We start from the raw sequence: 23,197 nt of genomic DNA on the forward strand, positions 1-23,197 counted from the left end.
ATCGAAAATCATTCTAATACTTGTAGCTATTCAGTTTCTTAAAAGAAAACTCAGTTTGAACCAGTAGCAGTATAGTTTGCTATTTTAGTAAAATTTCAAAAATGGCGTCATTACCGCCGTGTAGGACTTGTCACTTGTAAGCAGGTGACAGGTTGATGTCACCATACTATTGACATGTGAGATGTTGGCATGTGAGAACTATTAAGATATCATATTTAAAGAAAGATTATTGTGTAGTTGGGTGTCTCTCAATAATATTTCTATTTATCATTCATACCGGTTTACTTGATACATTCATAAAATTATCATTGGACTCATCATTTATATATATATATATATAATATTCAATCATGTATTTAAAGGTTGTTACATGTTTTGTGTATGTACAGATATACATACCGTACATGTAATAACAGAGTATGCTTATATGGAAAGTTTTATGGATTATCAGTGCTAATTGTCATGCACTGAATTAAAGGTTCAAAAGAAAAGAGATATAAAAGTTCTAAAAAACTGCCTGGTAAATTCAGTTACCGGGCAGCTCCTTAAGCCCTTAGTGTTCATAGCCTTATTTTTAAAGAATAAAAATTATCAGCTTGTTTCTGGCTGCAGCTTGTGATCATTAATTTTGGCCTACTTCTTATTTTTAATGAATTTTCCATTTTCATGTCTGTAAAAAACTGTTAATACTTGCCTATGGGCATATATTCTAGTAGTGTATATAAACTAATAAACAATTGCCATTCGATGTGGTAGTGATCATGTGCAAAATAAATGATATGCTCCTCACCAACATAATATATCCGCAATCGTAAGTTTCGGTTTATGAATGTTCTGTTACTGCAAACTTCAATTCACTGACTTCTCCACAAAACTATTAGATTACCAACTTTTAAAACACGTTTGCTCAGCCCAATCAACAAATCCTCATTTTTTTTCATTTTGTCCTTTTTTTTGACATGTAATGAAAAATATAATTGATGATTACTAATGCCAGTAGAAAGTTACACATATATTATAAGTTATACATATATTATAAGTTATACATATATTATAAGTTATACATATATTATAGGTTATACATATATTATAAGTTATACATATTTTATAAGTTATACATATATTATAAGTTATACATATATTATAGGTTATACATATATTATAAGTTATACATATTTTATAAGTTATACATATATTATAAGTTATATATATAAGTTATACATATATTATAAGTTATCCATAAAAGTCAGCAACTCGTACATTTCTAAAATGATGCATTCAGCTGTTCTATTGAGCAGTACACTTCTCCACAATCCTTCTGTCATGTAGCATAGGACTCCTTTCAGTACACCTCTCTGTGAGCAGCTAGTTAATCAACAGTTTGCTGTTAAAACTCATCAGCTATACAGAGAATTCTTCTACTTTTTGACAAGAGAAGACTACTACCCAGTGTTTATTATGTTATAAAAGTTTGACATATTATATCAATGCTCTACATGTATGTACAAAAGTGCAAGCTATCTGAATGATTTTTGCAGACCTCTGAGCACTGGAAGACACTCATCTGTTTGTTCAATTGTCAAAGATTTGTTAGTTAACCAGGTTTGCAAAAGTTTAAAATCTAGCATTAGTTTCTAGCATTGGTTTCTGATGGGCTTCGTTAACTCTTTAGTGGAAAACAATTGTTTTATATATATTATGCAGTTAACCAAAATGCATGCATTATCTGTAGTAAAACCAATGTTTTATCTATATTGATGGCATTGAGATTGTGAATATAATTACAAAATGTCGGTAGCACCTATTTATTTCTAGTTGAGAATAGTTTTCAAAATCACCCAAGTTGTAAAAATTTTGAATTTTTTTAATACTCATTGTTACTGGTTTCAGACTGTGAAAAAATGTAGAGGTCAACCAAAAGCACTTTCCAAAGTTCTGCTTACTGAGCAGTCAAAATCAATCTCAATGCCATATTTGAAAATGTAAAAAGAAATAGAAAATTTCTAAGGAACTTATTGCGCATGATAATGAGAACTAGAGAGGCACTTGCTTGGTTGCTGTCTATACAAGAACTGTATTATGTACCTATATCCAAGGCATACAATGTGCCATAAAACTTGATGAGACAATAATGCAACCAAGGTAAATAGGCTGACTAAACATAATGACCAACATAATGCTTTTCTCGGCATGCTAATGAAAACATACAATATGTGGGAACTAAGACACTACAGAACTGTTTGGTAAGTTCAATTACTAGGCAGTTCCGTAAGTTCTTACTGAACAGAGGCTGTATTTTTAAAGAATAAAAAATTAACAGCTTGTTGTTGGCAGCAGCTTGTCTTCAATACTTTTGGGCCACTCCATATTTTTATTGAATTTTTCATTCTCATCTCTATGATTTGTAAAAAAAATTTAAAACCTGCATACGAGCATATATTCTACTAGTACATATATATATAAACTAACAAACAACTGCTATTCGATTTGGTAGGGGTCATGTGCAATAAATGACATGCTCCATACCAACATACTATATCTGCCATTGTATGTTTAGGTTGATGAATTTTCTTTACCGACAACCAAAATGTATGCTACATGTATAAAGATATTTTTATAGCTTTTGAAACAAAGAAAAGTTTAAGCCAGTAATAACAATGGTTATTAAAGGGCATAATCATTTATGTTCTGTCACAAACAACTAATTATTACATCATTACGCTCTGTCAACAATTAGTATTAATCAGCTTTTGTGGTATCAGATGGACAAGATGTGTCTCTGGTTGTCTCTGTGTTTTCTAGTGAGCACGCTTTGCTGTGTGACTATCTTTCCGATTATCAAGGTTTGGAAAGTGGATGATGTGACTATTTATGCAATAGTTCAGCTTTCTTTTGTCATAGTTGGTCTCTTCTTCAAGTTTTTATGTTGAGGTGAGTGTATAGTCAATTCGAAGATTATCTTATATTAGAATACGATTATGGTAAACACCTTATAGATTTTTTAGCTAAATATACATGTAGTTTAGAACATCTAAATTAGTTTAGAGCTCTAATTATTTAATTATAAAAAAGAGCATAATTTCAAAAAATTTGTAACTTTTGTGGCTAAAATTTTTTGATACAAAAATAGAAATAAAATGTTTCGTATTACTTCAGCTGATTATTAAAGTTATTAGTTGTAGAATATAACCAGACATACATTGTATTTAAATGCAATACTCGTCTGTCTTTAGTCTTAGAAGGCTAGTTTATGTGTAGATCTGGACTGACCCAGTCACCATATCTTTGTTAAGACTTATTTTTTGTATTGACTAAATTCAATGAGAACGTTAAGGTTGACACCTAGTTCAATATGTAATATTTATTTAGTAGCAGAAAAGTGAACATAAATTTGTCAGTAAGCTCTATTAGTGTAGTTTCCTTATTGCCCAATAATATGGTAGCAATTATTTACATAATGCCTTGACATGATGTTTGACAGTACGCTGTTACCCTGTAGTTTTTTTTGTTTACTAGAACGTTAAGTTTACTCCTAGGATATACACAAAATGAACAGTAAACTTCCACACTTCTGGTAAGTGCTGCTCACCTAAGGTAAATGTTTAAATTGCGCTAGCTTATAAAAGTGGACATTTTGAAACTTTGTGTTGTACAACTCGGCCTGGGTTTTTGATGAGCTCGAGTTGTGTTACGCAAAACTAATACGGGTTCGTAAAAAAAGCAAAGTGAGTAATTGGGGTGTCTCATTTACAGAACATTTACAGAAATTTAATATTAATAATTTAAATATGTATACATATTTAAATTATATATATTGGCGAGATTTGCGCATGTTTATTTTTATAGATATAAAGAGACATAAACAATTGTAGAATATAAAAAGCAAACTAAAAAACAATCTATATGAGAGCCGGGCAGCGAAATTTTTTTTCCCGAACAGGTTTACAAACGGCAGTAAAATTTTGGCTCATGATTGGCTTTAGTAATTGAGTTTTAGTAATCAAAACCTACATCATTACATTAGAAATCAATAGTTACAATTAGAGAGGAACACAAATTTCAAAATTTTATTCAAAATGGCTTAAATTAATTAGTTTTAAGTGAGCGCCTCTTACGTTTTAACAGCACTTTTTGAATGATAACATCATTTTTACTACGTTATTTAGAATTTTATGTTCCTTTCTAGTTATAACTATTGATCTCTAATGTAATGATGTACATGTAGGTTTTGGTTACTAAAACTCAATTACTAAAGCCAATCATGAGCCAAAATTTTACTGCCATATGTAAACCTGTTTGGGAAAAAAATTTCGCAGCCAGCCGGGCAACTTCTTTTTCAAATGAAAAAAGAGTCATCGGTCTCTCTAGAATCTGACAAAAAAATGAATGAACACCGAAAATGAACATAGAAATTATTTCAACGGCGTTTAATGATGCACAAAAAAATTCCATATAGCTAGAGAAAATGAAACGATGAGATGTTCTTAAGCCGAGTTGTACAACTCGAGTTGCAAACTCGGCACACTATAATTCGCCATTTAGTTCTAGTTTTACAGTACATACATACATAGTTTAATTTCTATTAGCTAACGGGTGCCTATTGATGTACCATTGTTAATATAACCAGATCTACGGTTATCCTACCGTAATACCAATATATTGCACCTTACTTTTGAAAAGTCGCGTTGCGTGTTCACAACTCGAGTTGTACAACTCAAGTTGTGAATGCGCAACGCGAAGCACTGTAAGGCGCCATACATCTACCCTGTTTGGTAGCAGTCTTTAAGGTAGCATTAGCAGATTTTTGGTCATTTGAAACAATAGTCTGCAAACAGCTAGCTAAAAATTACATAATTTATTTTGATTTTAACAAAAACTGTTACACTCTCAATCAGTCATTTACTCATACCAATAGTGTTTATGGCAGCTGACCAATGAGGCAGCGGCTTTCAATTTTTGTATATAAAGCTTTCATGTAAAATTAATAGCTGATGTTTTCAGTTGCCCTATCCAATAAAAATGAATCTTTCAATGAGTAGATAAGAGAACAACTATGAAGTCTTTCTGACTCTACTAGTAGACCTTATCCTGAGTTGAACACCACCATCGGTTGGCTCAGTGAGATATTTGACTAAATGTACTGCAGAAAGCAAAAATAGGTTTCAGTAATACACTTACCAACAAATTTTTACTTAGGAGTTACTGCCGGCTATTTGATAATAGAAGTGTCATCCTTCACAGGTTTAGTATATTTTCATAAAGCTTGGTGAGGCGTATGGGTAATTTTTCGTAAGCTCTCCGTGCGTGTCAAGTTTGCTCCATCTAATACGTGAATGGGTGCCAGCCAAAAACTTGTATAGGGTAGTTCAAGTTTTGATCTACAATGTAGTTTTTCTGCTTTAATGCATACTGATAAATATTATTTTATAGAAATAAATATTGATACACGAGAGAAAGTATAGGCCTGAGTTGTTTGTAGATCGCTGGAACCTTTATGCTGTGTTACTAGCTAGACAAAGGTTTGCATTGTTTCATTACTAAAAACTATGAAGTTTTGTTGACATTTATAACATAAAAAGAACAACTTCAAGTAGTTTTGTCTGGACAGACCCAATGTACACGCTACAAAAAAAGGTAATCTATATTTTTGCTGTTGGTCACAATCTGTCTCATTCTGAACGATTGTTTATTTAGGCAGTTGAGTAGCTAAAACTTGTCATTGTGTTGTAGCTTATTTTGTTCTAAATGAGCTATCAACCTTCAGTATTAGTATGAGTCCAAATCTCTTTATATATATGGATAGTCTTCACTTCAGTTGTGTTTGTCATTAGGTGCAGAGGACTCTGGTTAGCTGGTGCTATAGTGTTATTCACTGTCTATGTGAGTGTCAATGCCGATAGGTGGGAGGTAGTCTAGTGATGGTCAGGTTACGGTTCTACAACAAGGCTAATCCAATGCTATAGTTCATGTAACGATGCTTCATATGTATACGCTACTGTACGTACACCTCCAACCAACCCTCTAAAGTCTCGGTTGGGGTTAGAATAGCAGTCTAGACGTAAGATATTATGATACAATATACATGTTGATCGATCAACTATTAGTATACAATTAACTGATGTTGCTTCCTTAGTTGCTAGACATAGAATGAATATAACTATTAAGCTACTTCTATATGAATGGATGGACTGAATAGGAGTTGTGTTCCTATTATAGTGTTGCGTTGGACTGAGTAAATAACTCCCAACTCCACAATCAAATGGTAAGAATATTGTACACGTATGCAGCATGTAAGCAATGGTTGTTGATGCATACTTGTTTCCGTTAGTGGGAGATAATATATGCTGTAGGAATGTATTGTAACTGCTAAGTTCTCTACCTATTAACTAGTCTCTTGACATTTACGTTTGCGGGAACATTGCTAATATACAGCTATTTCAAAAACATGATTTTCAGCTATAACAATTGCTTGGTCATTTATTTTTAGTATATATGCGTTTGGCCTTTTTGCTACTTTTTATTATTTTGTAAGATTTTATATTTTTAAAATATTGATGCTCAAATTTAGTTCCATAAGTAAGCATATATAACCAATAAACATGCAGATTGTTGTGAACTTATACTAACAAGCGTGTCTCTGCTGTTACAAATTGATAAACATAAATGAAGTTTACACTTGCAATCAGACTCTGTTTACACACAAAGAACAATAAAATGACCACATAAGAAATAGACAATATTCAACTTTAATATTTTGATACAGAATAACTAAAAAGCCAACTGGTTTGTGGCCATGTGATCATTGTTCATTGAATGCTTCAAATTGTTGACAAACTCATACAAAATTCATTATCATGTTTGTTCCAGAATATCAGCTCAATTGCAAAATGGGTAGATATAAGAGTAAATAGAACTTGCATAATAGTTAAGCATAAGACAAAAGGAGTGTGTTGAACCAATGATATACAGGGGGGCTGTATATCATTGGTTGAACAGAACGTGTTACCTTATGCGAGTTTTATCTACATTGGTACAATATTCAATGCTGTGTTCAAAGAAGATTTCAGCATGCTTCTGGTAAGTTTGACTGCAAAATAAGAAATGCCATATGAGTAATAGCGTAAAACGTTAACAAATGTGCTGTGCTACATGCACTGACAACTGGGAAGATAACTCCACTATGGCTAAAACAACTTATTTCAAACTATCAGTTAGCTATTATTTTGAGAAAAAACCTCTTGTATACAAAAATGGGCTCATAATGATAGAATGCCAAGTGATTGGTAAGTTAGAAGCTGCTACTGCTTTTGATTTTTATTACAACAATATCTAACAAAGAGGTAATAACTCGTAGCCATCGTACTAAAGAGCGCGTAAAGTTAAATGTTATGTAAGTTATTTTAGGACTTCAAACTCTTTATGCTCATTGACACAGTTTTTATCGTGTACTTACTGGTGAAATGTAAGCGACGCCACGTTCACCGAATGAATGAAAAAGTAATCAGACTAAGGTCAAGATCGTCATAAGGGTTATCTAACTAAGTAGTGCGCACTCGGCGTTCCGTCCGGCTTTGTTTCTCCCTCACTCCAGGGATTGAACTAGCATGGTGCTTTATCTAACATCAGGCTATATATAACCCATTAACACATAATTTGCTACCAAATCAGGTATTTGTATCGCAAAAGTAAAAGTCATATGTTAAGTGCTGTAATAATTGAAATACTTTTGACTTCTAAGCTAATTATCCTGAAGTAGATTATAATCGCCGTATATTAAATTTTATTGTATTTCAAACTGCATTGATTTACTAATAACTAAACTTAATAAATATTTAGAGAATTAAACTTAGATGGTATAACCTTGTTTACATCTGTATCTCTATTTAATTTAGAATATCGAGAGAATATTTTGTTATGGATGGATTCTCTTACCTCAGACGAGGTAGAACTTCCTATCGATTTAATTTGAATCTAAAGAGAAGCCTCTCTTTATTGAGTTTGTTTTGAGTCAGAGTACAATTTGGAGAGCAGCACACTGCTGCTTAGGATTATTGAGTTTTGGTTGTGTGCCCTCTGATGTCTCGAATTGTTCGAGGCAAAAAGCTATTGTGGTAGATGTTTGTTGTTACAGAGTTAAGTTCTCCCCTGGAGGCTCTTCTTGTTGTTATTGTTATATTTTCTCTGTCTTGGTTGATTTCATCGTATGCTTCAGAGAGGGAATAGTGTTTTTCTTCATTCTGAAAAGTTCTAATGAGCAGACAGAGTCGGTGGCTTTTTCGCCTGTCTTTCAGTGATTTTATACCTAGCTGGTTTCTTGCTTCCGAAACACTTTTTCCACGCTCTCTCATGTTACTTATGAACCGTATAGCATCATTTTGTACTAGCTCTATGCATTGAATTGTGTTTTTATTGGTTGTGGCCCAGACTGCATCTGCATATTCTAGAATTGGTCTACATAGACTTGTGTATGCGAGCAGTTTAGCCTCCTTTGGGGTGCTATACATCAGATGTTTAATGCCCCCCAGTATCTTCCTTGATTTACTACATTTGCTCTTTATGTGTTGATCGAATTTCAGATCCGACTGGATGATCACACCTAGATATTTTGTGTCCTCTGTCCAGACAAGAGGCAAATTTCCTAGGTTATACGTAAACTGCTGGCTCATTGTACCAAAACATATTGCTTGGCACTTTTTTCATTGAATTGCATGTTCCATTTTTTTTTACCAGTTGTACACTTCATTAATGTTATTTTGGAATATTTTGGCATCTCCTGAACTATTAACTACTTGGTAAATTAGTGTGTCATCAGAGTAAAGGCTAACATTGCAGAATAAACTCTCGGGTAGATTGTTAATGTAGCCTATGGATAGGCCTATAGAGAAATTATATTATGGATAACTAATCCAAATCCACACACAACATCAGCGTTGAATTTGCTTTGTCATCGTATTCTATTTTGAATGTGTTTAGTTTGAGCACTTTTGCTTAGCTTGTCGGAACTAATTTGATTATTACTGGTTCAGGTGCGTACTAATGAAAGTGTTAAGCTATTGTAAAAAATACTGATATTTACCAGTAAAAGTTACTTCTTCATTATATAAGTAGTATAGTATATAGTATAAGTAGTTTTTGGTCATACCTAGTCATCCTTCAGATTAGCCTGAGAGTTGCTTCAACTTAGCCTGGACGTCTAATCTCCTTTACCTTGATGTTGTTCACTTGGTGAGCAGTATGTAGGAAATGGTTGTAAAATGCTGATTGAACTTATACAGTGACCAATGTTTCCGGGTAAAATTAAAATATCAAGAAAAAGCTTATATATGCAAAATCGCTAAGCTTGAGATAAGATGTGCGGTTTTGGTAATATATATTTCAGAGAATTGAGTTTTCCATAGAAAAAAACCTTGAATCATGACATTTTCATAATTTATATTGAAAGATTCTACATGCTGCCTATTTAATTTAACTGTGTATGGGTATATATATCATGGGCCTCTTGGAAATATCTGCCAAGCTCAAGAGAGACTGCAAAGTATGCTAAAGTCTGCAGAGCCAAGTTGGAACAACCATCTCGGCAAAGACTTTTTAGGAATAAAATTGGTTTAAACGTACATTTCTGAAACTACAGAAAATTTGTATAAGGACGAGCTCTATTTTTTAAGATGTATATTTGTCAGTACACTTTTTGAATTTGGAAAATTATTTTTAACAACTGATTTGCACAGGCATATTAGAGCATTTGGTTTCAAAATATTAGCCAGCTGATGTACCATGAAACTTATTTGAGATGTCATTCAATTAATATTTTACATGTAAATGTTTTCAATTTATTTTTTAATAGTTTTTACTCAACTCCCGAAGAGACATATCAAATGATCTCAAAGTTGACATAATAGCCTTGGTATTGGTACCAGCTGTCTTTGTGACAAGCTCACTGCTATTTATACACAGCATTTCATTCTGCCAATCAACAACAGGGTCATTAACCTTGTCCAATCAATACTGGTGACAGTACTGTGAAGGGAGACTTTAATGCTTCTAATTATGTGTTTGATTGTCATTCACTACTGTTTTAGTCTTCTCTCCAATGTATAGACGAGCCTTGGGGCGACTATTGTCATCGCATACAGTTATGGCCGATATTTCAGGTGAGTCAAAAACCGGTTTTACAAGTGGCTATTCCGAAAATTTTCAGTGATCATTGCATTACAAAAGTGAATTCATTCTTCAGAATAGCCGAGTAGGTAGCCTTTCTAAAGGCCACATTAAGCAACACTTAAGGGAGACTTACTGTTGCCGTGTTCAGAACCAAGTTTAAACACTGAAAAATCTTCATGTAAGCTGACAAACACACAGTATAATCACAAGTATATCACAAACACAGTTATATCTCGTTTTACTTGTTAAGAATGAAAGCCATTGCCAAAATCAAATCAACCTAAATGAACTATTTATCCTCTGTATGTATTTGTCTATAATTATTTTGATAGGTTGCCACAAGCAAGCTTTTTGGCGAGAATGAATAAAGAGCTGATTTTGACTATTTGGGAAGAATGATTTGAACTAATTTATTGAAGTTAAGATAGCTTAAAGGTTGACTTGCAACAAAATTCACATTACCGTTATTTGATATAAAAAGATTCACCATGTCTTACTATGTTGTGTTGTAGGTGCAAAATATGTGAAAAGGTGATTACAAGCTCCTAAAAGCTCAAAAACGAACAGAAAATCGCAGCCACACGAGACCGCCGTAGTTTGGATTCTCTTTCCAAAAACGGCTCAAATGTGACGTAGTTGTAGTAGATGGTTTCTGTTTACACTTTCTTGCAACCTTATTCGTCGAAATATTTTCACAAATATACTTCACGCATTCAATAAAACTATGTCTATTGTTCTTACGCGTCTGTTTTATCGTCATTGTAATGCTGTCACTTTTAGCACTGATATCTTCTAACTTATCGTAAAAAATCGTTAAAATTTTCAACTTTAGTTCGAAGGAGTACATATCATTGTCTGATAATCATGATGAGCCTGTTGGTCGCCTGTGATAATCGAAAAGTGTTGCAAAAATTATTTGCGAAGTATTGGGTCACATGATCAGATTACGACTTGCCGATTAGACCAAACCGAAACAAAACTGTAAAGTACCGAGCATCTATATTTGATACGGGGTCTTCGATAAAACCCGAAGTGTTTGTCATAAACTAGTACTAAGAAAAGTTTTATATTGAGCCTTTTATTGGCCTTTCAATTCACATGAGAACATACGTGACAAGACGATAACCAAATTTTGTGGTTACATTATCGAAATAAAGAGATTCCAATCTACGGCGGCTTTTCGTTTTTGAGCTTTCAAGAGCTTGTAATCATATTTCCACATATTTGGCATTTACAACACAACAGAGTAAGACATGGTGAATCTTTTGATACCAAATAACTGTAATGTGAATTTTGTTGCAAGTCAACCATTAAGAATTAAATAGTGGTGTTTTGCGCTGGAATACCAATTTGAATTGATTCTTACATGGTCTATGGCGCAAAAGAATTGGGAGTTGAATTGTTAATTCCTTGATGAAAATTGAATCGAGTCATTTTTACAGCCTTGTCTCTGGTATTTGGCAGCATTAAGAGTTAATTATGAGACAAAAGATACGCTGAATATTGAAAACCTTCCGACTACCGACCCACTCCAGCTATTTAGTCAGTGGTTTGAAGATGCGAGGAGCTGTAACAGTATTCTCGAGCCCAATGCCATGACAATAGCTACCGCCGATAAGTGAGTCTGATTATTTCAAGTCTCTGCATTCATGATATTTCCTACTATATAAAATTGAGATAATTATGTTTTTAGTTGTTCCAAAAAAACAACAAATTGATTGACACAACAGTCTTGCTGTGATAACTTTTTTTGGGGAGGGAAGAGAATCAAAGACTTGGGTATGAAGGTTTTGTCCTTTTCGCATTATATAATACAAGATGAAATATTAGTACAGTGTATATTGATTACCAGGAACGGATATCCATCAGCAAGGATGGTGCTGCTAAAGGGATTTGACTCGACAGGCTTCCAGTTTTACACCAACTATTCTAGTTATAAAGGGAGCCAACTGGTCAGTATAACAATATGTCATATTTCTCCTGAGTTTACCGGTGCAGGTTTTGTTGGAAAAAATTCCCATCATTCTACCCTAGATAAAAAGAGGAGGTCGTGTGTGTAGGTGTAGTGCTGATTGTTAATACAGGGGTCCTTGACTTACGGTGTTGATCTGTTCTTCAACCGCCTTGTAACTCGAATTTTAGTCCAGGTCAAAACATCATGAATGAATTACTCTGTACTCATTAATATTTAGTATCACCTCGATTAGTATCACCTTCATGCATTGCCCATGGAGCAATCTGATTTGCCCTTTGGGTGATAATGAAGGCCCAAAAGTAAAAACAAACCTTACACAGGCAACAGATCGAGAGTGACACACTGAGTAACACACTGATGCTGTCTTCTTCCTCCACAAGCACAACAAAGTATATTCATCCCATGGATACTAGCTAACAATTTGCACAGCTTATGTAGTACGTGGCGCTGAACCGAAACTACATTAAATATTAATTTTAATATTTTCATGGGGTTCGTTCGTAACATCGAAACAATATAATTTGTGATTGTTGTAACTTGAGGAGATGGAACTACAATAAATATTATTTTAAATATAATAATAATAATGATCGTAATAATAATCGTAATAACGAAACGACGTAAGTTGGGATTGTTGTAACCCGAAGACTTCCTGTAGATGAATCTTGCTAAAAGTTATTTTCAACTTGCTATATTCAAAATTTGATGTCACCCAATCACAAATTTTCTGGCCATTTCACATCAAATCCACCATCAGTTGTTTATGCATTTTAGGGTTTAATATGGAGGCATATTTTTTTAACTTAATTTTGATTCAGGTCTTACCAGCTCAATTTTACACTGCACACCTAGCTGCTGAGAAATTGTTGCTGGTGTTGTATTTGATTTTGAGAGAGAAGACAATTATTTTACACTGGCTTCTGAGAGACGGTTGCTGGTTTTTCATGTAATCTTTGATTTGAGAGAGCAAACAATTATAAATAATATTTGAGAGTTAGACTAGAATGCAATAAGTAAATTCATGTCTATGCCAGGCAGAGAACCCACGAGCGGCGCTGTTATTCTACTGGGAGCCTTTGCATCGGCAGGTGCGTATAGAAGGAACTGTAGAGAGACTCTCAGCAACAACATCTGATGAATACTTTGCAAGCCGTCCACACGCCAGTCAACTAGGCACAGCGTCGAGTCAGCAAAGCACCCCTATAAGGTGTCGAGAGGTCGGTCTAGATATTTTGTTCCATCATATCTGATTTGCGTCTTAGTGGTAGGTGCTTCACTTCTATCTTTTAAAGACTCGTAGAGCTAAATCTCAGCCTCTCCATGTTTTATAAATTACATATATATTACATCTATTACATATATTACATCTATAAATTACATACGTGTAGATACAGTGACTCAGCTAGTGTGAGAATATAGGGCACTTTTATAAAATTTTATCGGTAGATATACATGTATATGGTATATAAAACATAGCATATATAAGTATAGAAAGTATATATATCTTCTATTTGTTTTATATCTGTGAGTATTGAGACCCTGGAGATAGCGAGACTTTCACCAGTACTTATTGATATGGTAGAACATTATAGTGTCCATTCTTCTGTTTGTTCCATATATGAAATTTTGATCCCCGGAAAGGACCAACTTTTCACTAGTACTAAACATGGTGGTGCAGTACTAGTATTTTCTCCTCCGCTTTTTCGTAACTTTATCCTTTATTTGTCTCAATGTTTATGTGACCGATTGATAGGATTGTCTCCTTATGTATCCTGCTTCTACAGGTCCTAATGGAGAAGTATTCAGAATTGGAGCAACTTTATCCTTCTGGCCAGAAATCTGTGCCCAGACCCGTAAATTGGTAAGTGCTCAAGAATATCAAAATGAGATAAATAAAATGGGTGGAGTTTTGAGGTTCTCAGACTGCTGCATCAAGTATTCTCCTTTTTCTGTATCATGAATACGTCATCAAATATTTTTGTATTTGAAATCGTCAATAGCGATGGTTGCTGCAGTAACACGATGATTATGGCAACATGTTTGTTACGATAACATCTATAGTAATAAATCTCAACTTGTCTTTGTGTCCGTTAGTTCATATAGATGCTATGGTCTTCCACATTTTTGGCCATATTCATCCAAACTTAACACATGCTCTGCACCAGTTCACTAACATATTTGGTTTCAAACTCCGTATGGATCCTGAGAAGAAGCCTCTCAAACACCCACCTGCAAGCTATTTGATTAGAAAAAACATTGAAGTCCTGGGTATCGCCGGGGTACTGTTAAAGGGTAGTCACACGAGAGCTGAAACGAACTAAACGATGCATAACGTTGTCGCTGTCAGTTGTAACCTGCTCGGCCGAAGACATTTCCGGCCGAAATGAACCATTTTGGTCATGCTTGAAATTTCGAGGCCGAACCCTTGCTCTTATTGGCTGGTTAAAATTCTAGCGAGCACACGTCATATTTCTCCTTACGTGTGCGTGAGCAAAGTTAAAAAAGAAATGGGACGATTTTTTTATTTCGTTAAATAAACACCATGAAGCAATTTACGACCAAGGCTCACCCGAAATTGTGATTGTGTTGCATAAATGTAAGATGTTGCACTTAAGTTTTGCATGAATGTAAGATAATGGTTGTGGTTTTCTTTCGTGTAGAATAGAAGTAATGTGTCATACTCATCCTGATGAAGAATTGTCGACTGATTTATTTATGTAAAACCACAGTACTATGATAAAGACTGTTTTTGTTTGTTATGTACTCAGCATAAAAAAACAGTCATATGTTAACAAAAAAATATAATTTTGTTGATGGGAAGGGTTGGCAAAATCTTTGTATCGAGTGATATATTTTGAGCAGCTGAACAATCTTCTGATAAATCAGCTGCATAATTAAAATTAATAATTGTTCCTCAAAGTTTTTGGTTTAAAATAGAAATATTTAGCTCAAATACATAAAAACTACCAATGAAACAGTGTCCTGTCTCCATGCATATGGTATCTAGGAAGTGAAGTGACTTCGGATGTCGTGTGACATGTGGCTTAGCCGAACTGAAGTAAAACAACCTCCGAACCAAACCTAAGTCGGTTTGGCCATCGTGTGACCACGGCTTTAGTGTTTGCTGTTCGGTGGTCTTACAGCAATGGTTTTGCCGGTCCCTCTACTTTCTTAGTTGTTGTTACCTGCCCATATCTTTGGTTTGCTAGAAACTAGAAGGGAGCTTGTCAGGCATTTTTTAGCTTACAATTTCTACAGGTGGTCATAGAACCAAATTTCTTTGAAGCTATTTATGGTTCATTTTAAATTCGGCGATTGATCTTCTGCTAACAATCATTGACTGGTGAGCTTGACTGTTAGAAGTCTGAAGCTTAATCAGTTATAATAAAACCTTATCTTAAGACTAACAGCTATTCAACTTGCTAGCCTGATTTCAGCTGCAATCAATTGCAATAAATCAAGTCCAGGTGCTGATCACAAACTGAGATCATGGCTGTAATATTTTGATAAGCGGTTTTGCAACTGGCTGATGCTAAATGTCGTAACTGCAACTTTTTAGGGGAGGCTTCCTCATCGTGCCGCATGCTATAGAGTTCTGGCAGGGTCAGAGCAACAGGCTACACCAAAGAATACAGTTCAAGAAAGATGTGCAGGATGAAGTAGACAAGAGTTTTGTTAAAACCGGGAGCACAGGCTGGTTCTATTATCTGCTATCATCATGAAAAACAGAAAATTAGGCTTTATATATGTATGACTACTACATATGGTTATGAATCTCTTTTGAGATTGTAGTTTTTATTATATGGGGTTGTTACAAGCCTGTCCCTTCCAGTGTTGTAAACTTATAAAGTTATGTTTTACACGCTACTCCTTCAGATGACGAGGCTGGAGGTGAACTCAACCCTTTCCTTGTATAGCTTGTAGAACTCATTGGCTAGATGCTGGAATGGGGCCTCCACATTCTTTGAGTCTTTCTAAAATAGAAAGGAGGCTACACTTGTGATATATTTGTAGTTTGTAGACGCTGTGATGATTGTATTGAATATACAATAGCCAGACTTTTGATGCCAATATGATTGGCAATAAATTGTGATAGCTAATTGATTGATTATCAACAGATCTCTTATGATGGCGTGTATTCATAATAAATACATCTTTGCTTGCGGGCTTAAATTTCATGGACAAAGCTTGTGGATGGGCTTTACTCAATGCTTTCTTACTCAATGCTCATGAGGATGGGAATTATAAACCTCAACATTTTTACAAGGATACGTTGTGTTTTGTTAAAAGGTTATTGTATAAAGTTAAACCACTCTGATATTAGCTTCATCTTTTGGATCAAATAAGGATACATTGTACATTTATTTTGTTTAATTTGTTCCAGAACGTTCCAAAACAACAACAAATGTTCAAAGTAGGTAATCACAACTAACATAAAAATAATGCATTATCTAGAACTATGTAAAAATTTAAACTATATGGAACGATTTAAATATGTAAAAACTAAATAATATTGCAGTACTCAGTAAATTGAGGTTTTTATTGTAACATACATTAGAGACACAAGTGTAAGTATAGGCTCAGTAATACATTGGGTTTATGGTAGATTGAGTTATATAGACACTCTAATATGAACTAGATAGAGTTTAAACTGATCTTGATCACGTTTCTATTTTAGTCATAATTCACATTTTAATTTATACAAGCCTTTTTACTTTTTCTAGCAAAACTCTAATTGTTTGAAAACTTCAAACATTGTATGTTGGGGATTACTTCATATCTTGAGATAAGTAGTAGCTCAAATTTTTATCGCACATGGAGGTGGTAGTAAATAGAGCCCTGGTTGTATATAGAAGACTTGACAGCATTGAATATCTACATCATGTTGAGTACATGGTCAGGGTAACAGTAATGCTAGAAGCCATAGTTGTTTATGCACAATAACCTGTACACAAGAGAGAGAACTGATGCAGCAGTCTGCATCAAGCATTGGTAGAAGAGCATATTGTTGACAACAGGTAAGGCGTCAATAGAAAAACCTTGGTCAGGTTTGGGTTCACAAGTAAAAATATTTCTCATATCATCACCCTATCTGTGTCATACCAGTCTGCAAGTAAGTTTGCAGGTATATTGTCCTCTACTTTTATCGGAATTGCTGTATTATTATGGACTTATCACACCAACATCGCTCTTGCCAAGGGTTGAACATACGATATTTAACTTAAGGGTACTAGTATAGCAAACACTCAGTCAATACCAATCATATTATACCTAGTTGTACCAGTCAGTAAACGGACAGGTCACCGGTGCCACATAGATCAACTATAAATTCTTTGCAAGTGTCAATTACTTAATTGGATGTGCCAAGTACTTGTTTGAAACTGTCAAGTACGTGTATGTATTTGTCATTATGTTCATCTGTTGCGCCATTGGAAATGCTTAATTCTCACTATACCACCTACGATCTGAGCTAAATGTTTGATGTGCTACAATTATTCACTCTGTAATCCACTGAAGGTTTCTGTAGCAGCTTAGCTGCCACATGATTCTAGTATGAAACATGTTTTGAATGCACATGTCAAACAAGAGTCAGAAGTTATTATATTCTGCCTCTGTTGGTACGATTGCATGATTGCAGTGCGTACATATTATTTATGGCTATTGTCCACTGCTTCAGTAGTATGTACATGTATGTATAGACTTGGCTAATTCATTTCCAATAACTGATGGCTCAAGGGGTGCTGTACAAAAAGAGCTCAAGGGGTGCTGAATAAAGAGAGAGCTCAAGGGGTGCTGTATAAAGAGAGAGAGCTCAAGGGGTGCTGTATAAAGAGAGAGAGCTCAAGGGGTGCTGTATGAAGAGAGAGCTCAAGGGGTGCTGTATGATGAGAGAGCTCAATGGGTGCTGTATAAAGAGAGAGAGCTCAAGGGGTGCTGTATAAAGAGAGAGAGCTCAAGGGGTGCTGTATGAAGAGAGAGCTCAAGGGGTGCTGTATGATGAGAGAGCTCAATGGGTGCTGTATGAAGAGAGAGAGAGCTCAAGGGGTGCTGAATGAAGAGAGCTCAAGGGGTAATGTATGAAGAGAGAGCTCAAGCGGTGCTGGATGAAGAGAGAGCTCAAGGGGTGCTGTATGAAGAGAGAGCTCAAGGGGTGCTGTATGAAGAGAGTTCAAGAGGTGCTATGTGATGAGACCAAAGGAAAGTTGAGTTAGTATAAAGTTTGTGCTTCGCATAATTCACTCAAACGGGAATAGTTCTAGCGCCATGCTCCTATTTTTTATAAAATCTGCGTAAGAGATCGGCTGGGTGTTAAACTTATCTTTCTCACCATGGAGATGTTTCTTTATAAATTGATTGGTAGACTGAAAACTGATGATCAATATCTGATGCCATGAGACTGAAATTTCCACTGTGTTTTTATTTATATAACTTTCACTTTAATAAAATTATTTAATAACTTCAGGTTAAATTACCGGTATGTCAGCTTTGTATATATTACTCTGCTAGTGTTGTATAGGCTTAGGTACAAGTTTGTTGTTCTGAAGGAATCTAATGAGATCAAATAACTTAATATTCTGTTGTAAAAGCCTTTGGTACTCACCGCTGATACCTCAAAATATTCAAGGCCAAGTTGTTGAGCTAAGAGTTCTCCTGATTTTGGGGAGACAACCCTCCTATCAGTGAGATCAACCTTATTAGCGACCAACACGCCTAAAACCAAGGCAAAAGAACAGATAGGCAAGCTTTGTGAGTGTTTAATAATTTCTAAGCTTTGAAATCTGTTGCACTTCTAAAGCAGACTTAAACATTTAAAATACAAAATGTTTGAAGCATGAGAGAAGAGGACCAATCCCTACACACTAAAATATTTAGGGACAGATGACTCTAACTTAATCTAGTATTTTAGAAGTGTGAGTCAAGTTACCTGCGACCCTCTTCTCTCTCTGCATTGTAAAACTGAAATATTGCTACTGATGACAGCTGCACTGACCACTACTGCTTGCCTGCACTAAATACTTTGGCAGGAACTTTTATAAAAAGTGTCTTACAGACAAATACAATAAGCAACCTAGCTTATCTATTATTAATGAGTTTGTTATAAGGAACCAGTCATAAAGCTTATTCATAAGAAAACGATTTTGGTGAATTTCTGTGCCACTGCAAAGCTGTATAGACAAATGTTTTGTAGAGGCAAATTGGAGTGCATTACGAGCCGTGAATGTTATCCATACAACCCTGCAAGATAAACCAAGGAAGACTACTTATATAGATGAATTACCCACTAGCCTCGTGTTTGTGTGCAGTTAAACAACTGGGTCGGAGACTTCAGATAGACTACATAGTACTATTTTGTTCGTGTGCAGTTGAAAAAGTGGGTGGGAGACCAAAATAGCTACACAGTGATATTATGCTTGTGTGCTGTAGAACAAATGGATGGGCGACCAAGATATACTACACAGTACAATTATGTTCTTGCGCAGTTGAACAAGTGTGCAAGTAAAATGGCAACTCTAAAGCACAACTAATGTCGATACTCGATCCATAATTAAATTGTAAACCAGTTGTAATTTTGAACAATTTGGGTATAAATGTAAGTGAAAAGCAGTTATCTTGATTAGAATTATCGAGATTACAGACAAGTAGTTGCAGAAAATCTTACAATCGTAAACGCATACGTGTCACAAATCTCACGCGAGTATAAAAAGATTGTTACAAACATGAGAGGATAACTCTGAATCTTTGTGTGTAAATGTCTTCATACCAAAAACTACTAAAGAAAATGCACACAATGTTTTCAAAACGACTCGATGGTAAATATTATATACACAGCACTGTTTAATTAGGAGCAGTTATTAATTTATTCAGTATTGAGGAGTTACTCTCACCTGGTACATTCATTTCTGGCTTCTGCGTACGTACTCGTTCAATCCATTTGCTACAGCTATTGAATGAAGAGTCACTAGTGCAATCATAGACAGCCATGAGAAGGCTTGGGTGATCCCACTGTAAATATCATGTCAAGTAATAATTATGTACATTTGTATGCTTCTATGAGTTTGTAAGTGCTTCAGCATTGTGACGGATGGTGCAGTCTATGTTTTTGGTGAGGGCGTAATTCCAAAAAGGATAAATTAGATATCATTGTAATAGCGGTCATATTTAGAGAAATGTTGTGAAATGTTGCAAATACTATAAAAATGGAATGGCATCAGCTTGAAGTTCGGAAAATATACATTCACGCATGTAAAGGAGATTTTTTTGAATTCCAAAAAGTAGAAATATTTTCCTATCTTTACTCGAAGTTGTCAATGCAAACTTGATTTGTTTTTTTATAAACGAAATATGAGCATGATTTTTCTGTTCCTTTTTTAAGAAGAACAGACACAAAATCTTTAATTCTATGATGTTCTAGCTTAGAAAAAGTATACCAAACCAGTATGCCATGCCCCTATACAATTCTAATGGTGCCATTCCAGTTAAGGCAGTACACATCTACATGATTTTTTCAGTTGCTAAGATTGAGAAATTTTTTTTCAGTAAAATTTATGAGAATTGAAAAAGTGTCAAGAACACTTGCTTGTTATTTTTTATGTCGAATTTAACTATTAAAGGATTTTCTTTATTCGGAGTTAACAATAAAAACCTGATTTATTTTGTATCTCATCATTTTTTAGGCCCAGAACAAATGTTTGTGAAGTTTGGATAAAATTGGCCCAAAAATGGTGAAAAATAGCATTTACACAGACACACACCATTAAAAATTTCATCTTTACAAGAAGTTTGGTCTAAGAAATCACAATTCTCTCTTAGAGTTCAGATCTTTCACATTATCATATGCTTCAACCACAAAATTGACTATATGTGAAATGGCGACAAATTTGTCAAGTCTTACGATGATTTGTAACAATAATTTTTAGTAACTCTCAAAGATATCACTCCCATCTGGTATAATTGCATAATTTTAATATAAAATGATAAGAAAATTTATTTATCTACTCACATCTCTCTGTACTTGTTCAGCGAAGACCTCTTTGCCAGATGAGTCATAAATGTAGAGCTCCTACAACAAACAGCTGAATACAAAGAAAACAATAAAAAGTTTGAAAAAAGTTGAATGCAACATGTAAATACAACTACTCAAAGCTGTAATACTTTGCACAGATCTAAATACGCCAATATTCATAAACATAGAGTTGTACTAAGCTAATCTTACTTGAAGAATTTGCTAGTACTACTAGTGAATCTTGAACAAGATAATGACTTTGTAGAGCTTGCTTGGCATTTTGAACTCCAATGTAGTTGCATAATGTTGTTATTTGCCTAAAGCTATAGTATATAAATACTCTCAATACACTTATATATAAATCTGATTGCTAAACCATTACTTAATATGTTAAAAACTTTGAGAATGTCAGATTGGTCAGTCTGTTGACTTGTGCCTGAAAAACTTGACATTAGGTGTATGTTACATTTAGAGTCTACATTCAAATTTCAATAGTCAATGTAAAATATGAAGCGAATGAGAGTTATGTACTTACAACACTGTCTGTGGTTTCTGGTACAACGACTGATTTTACAACTAGCTCAACACCAACTGTCTGTAAATAAAAACCAATAACTTCAAACGTTTGAAAATTTGATGATCAGCAATGCGAAATGCAGATTTGATCGTAAGGTTATATTTACTAGCAAATGTTCTGCTTCTATTTTGGCTAAATAATTCAACTGTACCATAGAATAGTTCTTTGGATAATGGGCGCCATCGCTGTGGAATACTTGAGTGATTGCACTTTTTCCTGAACAGCTGTCACCTATAAAAATGTATTTATTGATTTAACTTGCTGTGATAGCCTGTTGAAAAAAAACAACTAAAAACAGTTGAAGCCGACTATAATCTGTTCGTACACCGTTGTTTTCTTTTTCGACAGATTCTGAACAGCTGTACATTTATCTATTATATACTTTATGTATATTTATTATATATCACACTATTTATAACTTTAAATCAAACGAAGGCTTAAAAAATAAACTGTATTAAGCACTCACCGACAACAACAAGCTTTGCTCTAACGATAGTTGACATAATCAACAGTTCAACCTTATCGTTATTTAGATGCCTAAAGTTATGTTTTATCTGCAGTAATTGAATTTGGAAGTAAGCAAAAGATTGCAGTGCAATTTAATAACGTTTTCTTTATTATATAAAAGCAGTCTTTGTTTTTATTGTTTTTAATTTTGCAATGTATTGATTATGAGGGTTTTGTCTATAAAACAAGCCTACAAAATAAAGTCACTTGGTAGCGCGTAAACAAAAATGTAAAGAACTAGACCGCAGAAATTTATATAAACCCGTCCTATTGAATAAGCTTATCGGAAACCAAAGGTTACTGGGATCGCCGATGACTGGCGCGAAGAAACTCACTCGCCGAACGATGTCTATTTGGCTCAAATAAATGTATCCATATATAAAATTTAATGTCCTTGCGTTTAATTTATTGTGAATTCATTGCACATAGAGCGGCGTTTAACACAATCAAGAAACATTTCACTGTCATCTCAAGTAAGTACTTAATATAAACCCGGTTGGCATGAACACTTGATGTTTTTTATTTATTATCATGTCGTCTTATAAGCTTTATTATGTCAATTACTCCAAATAAACCTTAGAAACTGTCCGTTTATTGAAAGGAGATATGTAAAAATATAGGTGGGTTTATATTGAAACTAATGAGAGTTATATCTAAACGGCGATTATACTACAATAAAACGCCACCCCAACATTTGTGATATAAAATACCAACAAATGTCTGTAATACCAACAATTTTATTTGTGATATAAAGTACCAACAAATGTCATAAAGAAGGGATGTCGGAGATGTAGAGCCAAAACGAGTCAAATAAGCAAAAGGCCACAGGAACCAACGACAGTGGCGATAAATGTGGAGTGGTCGACTGTTACATACCAATCAACCCAAAAAAGAAGCAGCCGATGAACACTAAGATTATTCCATGTGACAAGTGCATCATGGCCTGTGTCAAGGAATGCAGACCCTTGATTTC

At 34.5% G+C, this 23,197-nt stretch overlaps 4 protein-coding genes across 5 annotated transcripts in view; 2 read left to right on the plus strand and 2 right to left on the minus strand.

The window, feature by feature from the left end:
* The first annotated feature begins 2,830 nt into the window (after positions 1-2,830).
* LOC137389982 (pyridoxine/pyridoxamine 5'-phosphate oxidase-like) lies at positions 2,831-16,009 on the plus strand. Of its 2 annotated transcripts, none has more exons than XM_068076186.1 (7): positions 2,831-2,931; positions 10,080-10,151; positions 11,626-11,779; positions 12,014-12,113; positions 13,171-13,353; positions 13,921-13,997; positions 15,696-16,009. In XM_068076186.1, exons 2-7 carry the CDS (start codon positions 10,091-10,093, stop codon positions 15,856-15,858), a joined length of 738 nt encoding a protein of 245 aa, XP_067932287.1. In that variant the 5' UTR covers positions 2,831-2,931; positions 10,080-10,090; the 3' UTR covers positions 15,859-16,009. The 2 variants fall into 2 exon arrangements, with proteins under 2 accessions (XP_067932287.1, XP_067932286.1); XM_068076185.1 differs by lacking the exon at positions 2,831-2,931 and adding an exon at positions 7,553-7,668.
* Positions 8,049-8,666, minus strand: LOC137390370 (uncharacterized). The gene has a single exon (XM_068076703.1). The coding sequence runs from the start codon at positions 8,664-8,666 to the stop codon at positions 8,049-8,051; it is 618 nt and encodes a 205-aa protein (XP_067932804.1).
* LOC137389983 (intraflagellar transport protein 27 homolog) lies at positions 15,876-22,456 on the minus strand. The gene is made up of 7 exons (XM_068076187.1): positions 22,184-22,456; positions 21,869-21,948; positions 21,676-21,735; positions 21,138-21,197; positions 20,023-20,140; positions 18,738-18,847; positions 15,876-16,110 (listed from the first exon to the last, which is right to left on the minus strand). The coding sequence occupies exons 1-7, from the start codon at positions 22,218-22,220 to the stop codon at positions 16,009-16,011; spliced, it is 567 nt and encodes a 188-aa protein (XP_067932288.1). The 5' UTR covers positions 22,221-22,456; the 3' UTR covers positions 15,876-16,008.
* Positions 22,457-22,554: 98 nt separating this feature from the next.
* The window catches only part of LOC137391524 (DNA ligase 1-like), a 44,814-nt gene continuing 44,171 nt past the window's right edge, over positions 22,555-23,197 (plus strand). Inside the window, exon 1 of the mRNA XM_068078026.1 lies at positions 22,555-22,697. Coding sequence (XP_067934127.1) covers positions 22,613-22,697 — 85 coding nt within the window. The 5' untranslated portion in view covers positions 22,555-22,612. The remainder of the gene's footprint in view (positions 22,698-23,197) is intronic.

Source organism: Watersipora subatra, chromosome 3 (assembly GCF_963576615.1).
Source record: "Watersipora subatra chromosome 3, tzWatSuba1.1, whole genome shotgun sequence".
In the NCBI taxonomy this organism is placed as follows: Eukaryota; Metazoa; Bryozoa; class Gymnolaemata; order Cheilostomatida; family Watersiporidae; genus Watersipora; species Watersipora subatra.